The 2,295-nt window shown below is 37.6% G+C and overlaps 1 protein-coding gene across 1 annotated transcript; it reads left to right on the forward strand.

Annotated features, from left to right (window-relative positions):
* Nucleotides 1-352: 352 nt before the first annotated feature.
* On the forward strand, nucleotides 353-1,771 carry LOC141640038 (uncharacterized). Its single transcript, XM_074449000.1, has one exon. The coding sequence runs from the start codon at nucleotides 353-355 to the stop codon at nucleotides 1,769-1,771; it is 1,419 nt and encodes a 472-aa protein (XP_074305101.1).
* Nucleotides 1,772-2,295: the final 524 nt, after the last annotated feature.

Below are 2,295 nucleotides of genomic sequence, written 5' to 3' on the forward strand. Positions count from 1 at the left end.
TGGAGAGTCAATTGTTTCCATTCAAACTGAAGTGGGTGGAGAATAGACAATAGCATATGTTATTGATGATGAAGATATTCAAAGGGATCGGATAGATGACTTGATTGAGGATGTGCAATTTAATTTTGAGGATGACCAAAAAGTATTAGAGAGTTTGCTTAGTGATGCGGAGAAACCTTTGTATCCTAACTGCAACAAATTTACTCGATTGTCTACATTTATGAATTTAATGTCTTTAAAAGTGGAAAATAGGTGGAGTGATAAGAGTTTTACATCATTATTATAACTCTTAAATGACATACTTCCGGAAGATCACGTTCTTCCGAGATCGACTTATGAGTCTAAGAAAATCATGTGTCCTATAGGTTGTGACTATGAAAAAATTCATTCATGTCCAAAAGACTGCATTTTATACCGCAAAGAATATAAGGATTTGCACGAGTGTCCAAAATGCGGTACATCAGGATATCGATTAAAAGATAAGGATGTTGATTGTGCACAAAAGAAAGGCTCTCCTGCAAAAGTGGTTTGGTATTTACCCATAATACCAAGATTTAAACGATTATTTGCCAATCTAATTGATGCGAGGAACTTATGGTGGCATGCGGACATGAGAAAAAAGGATAGTAAACTTAGACATCCAGCAGATGCCCCTCAGTGGAGAACTATTGATAGAATGTTTCCAGAATTTGGTGATGAAGCTAAAAATTTACGACTTGGCCTTTGTACCGATGGGATGAACCCGTTCTCTTCTTTGAGTAGTCAACATAGCACGTGGCCTATCCTTCTTTGTGTTTATAACTTGCCCCCTTACTTCTGTATGAAGTGCAAATACTTGATGTTGTCATTTCTTATCCAAGGACCAAAGCAACTAGGCAATGATATAGATGTATATCTAGAGCCCCTCATTGATGATTTGAAATTATTGTGGAATGAAGGAGTAAAGGTGTATGATGCAGTTGCCAAACAAGATTTTACCTTGCGTGCTATGTTATTAGGTACCATAAATGATTTTCCTGCATATGGCAATTTGTCTGGCTACTCGGTGAAAGGGGAAAAGGCATGTCCAATATGTGATGAAGGTACCGTAGCTTCTCGGCTCACTTATAGTCGCAAGAATGTTTATACTAGTCATCGAAGATTTTTGTCTCGATATCACCCTTATCGTAGGAGGAAGAAGGCATTCAATGGAGAGAACGAGAGTAGAATGGCACCTATTCCACTAGAGGGAGATGAAGTATATGAAAAAGTCAAAGATATTAATGTTATTTTTGGAAAGCCCAACAAATTTGAAAAGAATGCTAAATATAAGAAGAAGTCTATAATGTGGAATCTTCCATATTGGCCATACATGTCAGTGAGACATTGTATAGACATCATGCATGTAGAAAAGAATGTCACCAAAAGTCTTATCGGGATTCTGCTCAACATTCCCGGAAAGACTAAAGACGGTTACAAGGCGAGGAAGGACATTGAAGAAATGGGAACAAGGAATGAGCTAGCACCACAAGAGAAAGGGAAACGTGTATATCTTCCTCCCGCTTGCTACACATTATCTAAGAACGAGAAATCGATTGTATGTGAGTGTCTTCGTGGCATTAAGGTACCACATGGATATTGTTCAAATATGAAAAATCTTGTTTCCATGAAATATTTGCGGTTGATTGGATTAAAGTCTCATGATAATCATGTGCTAATGCAACAATTTTTACCTGTGGCGATTCGATCTGTTTTACCAAAGCATGTGAGATTAGTTATTACCAGGTTGTGATTTTTCTTTAATGCAATGTATAGCAAGATGATTGATCTGTGCAGACTAGACAATAAGTCGCAAGCTGATATTGTTGAAACCTTGTGTCAATTGGAGATGTATTTCCCCCCTTCTTTCTTTGATATTTCGGTGCATTTGGTTGTTCATTTGGTTAGAGAGGCTAAACTTTTGGGTCTTGTACACTTAAGAGATATGTATGCCTTTGAGCGATACATGGGAGTTTTGAAAGGGTACACTATCAATAGATATAGGCCTGATGCTAGTATTGTCGAAGGATAAATAGCGGCATAGGTTATAAGATTTTGCATCGACTATCTTGTTGGTGTGCAACCGTTTGGGCTACCGAAGTCTCGACATGAAGGGAGGCTTGATGGTAAAGGTACTATCGGAGCAAAATGGGTATCACTTAATTCCAAAGAGCTTAATGATGCTCACTTTCTTGTCTTACAACATCTTATAGAAGCTAATCCTTACATAGAGGAGCACATGAGAATATTGAAGTCAAAATACCCTCTAAAAAATGA

This window comes from Silene latifolia, unplaced genomic scaffold, assembly GCF_048544455.1.
Source record: "Silene latifolia isolate original U9 population unplaced genomic scaffold, ASM4854445v1 scaffold_70, whole genome shotgun sequence".
NCBI classification, from domain to species: domain Eukaryota; kingdom Viridiplantae; phylum Streptophyta; class Magnoliopsida; order Caryophyllales; family Caryophyllaceae; genus Silene; species Silene latifolia.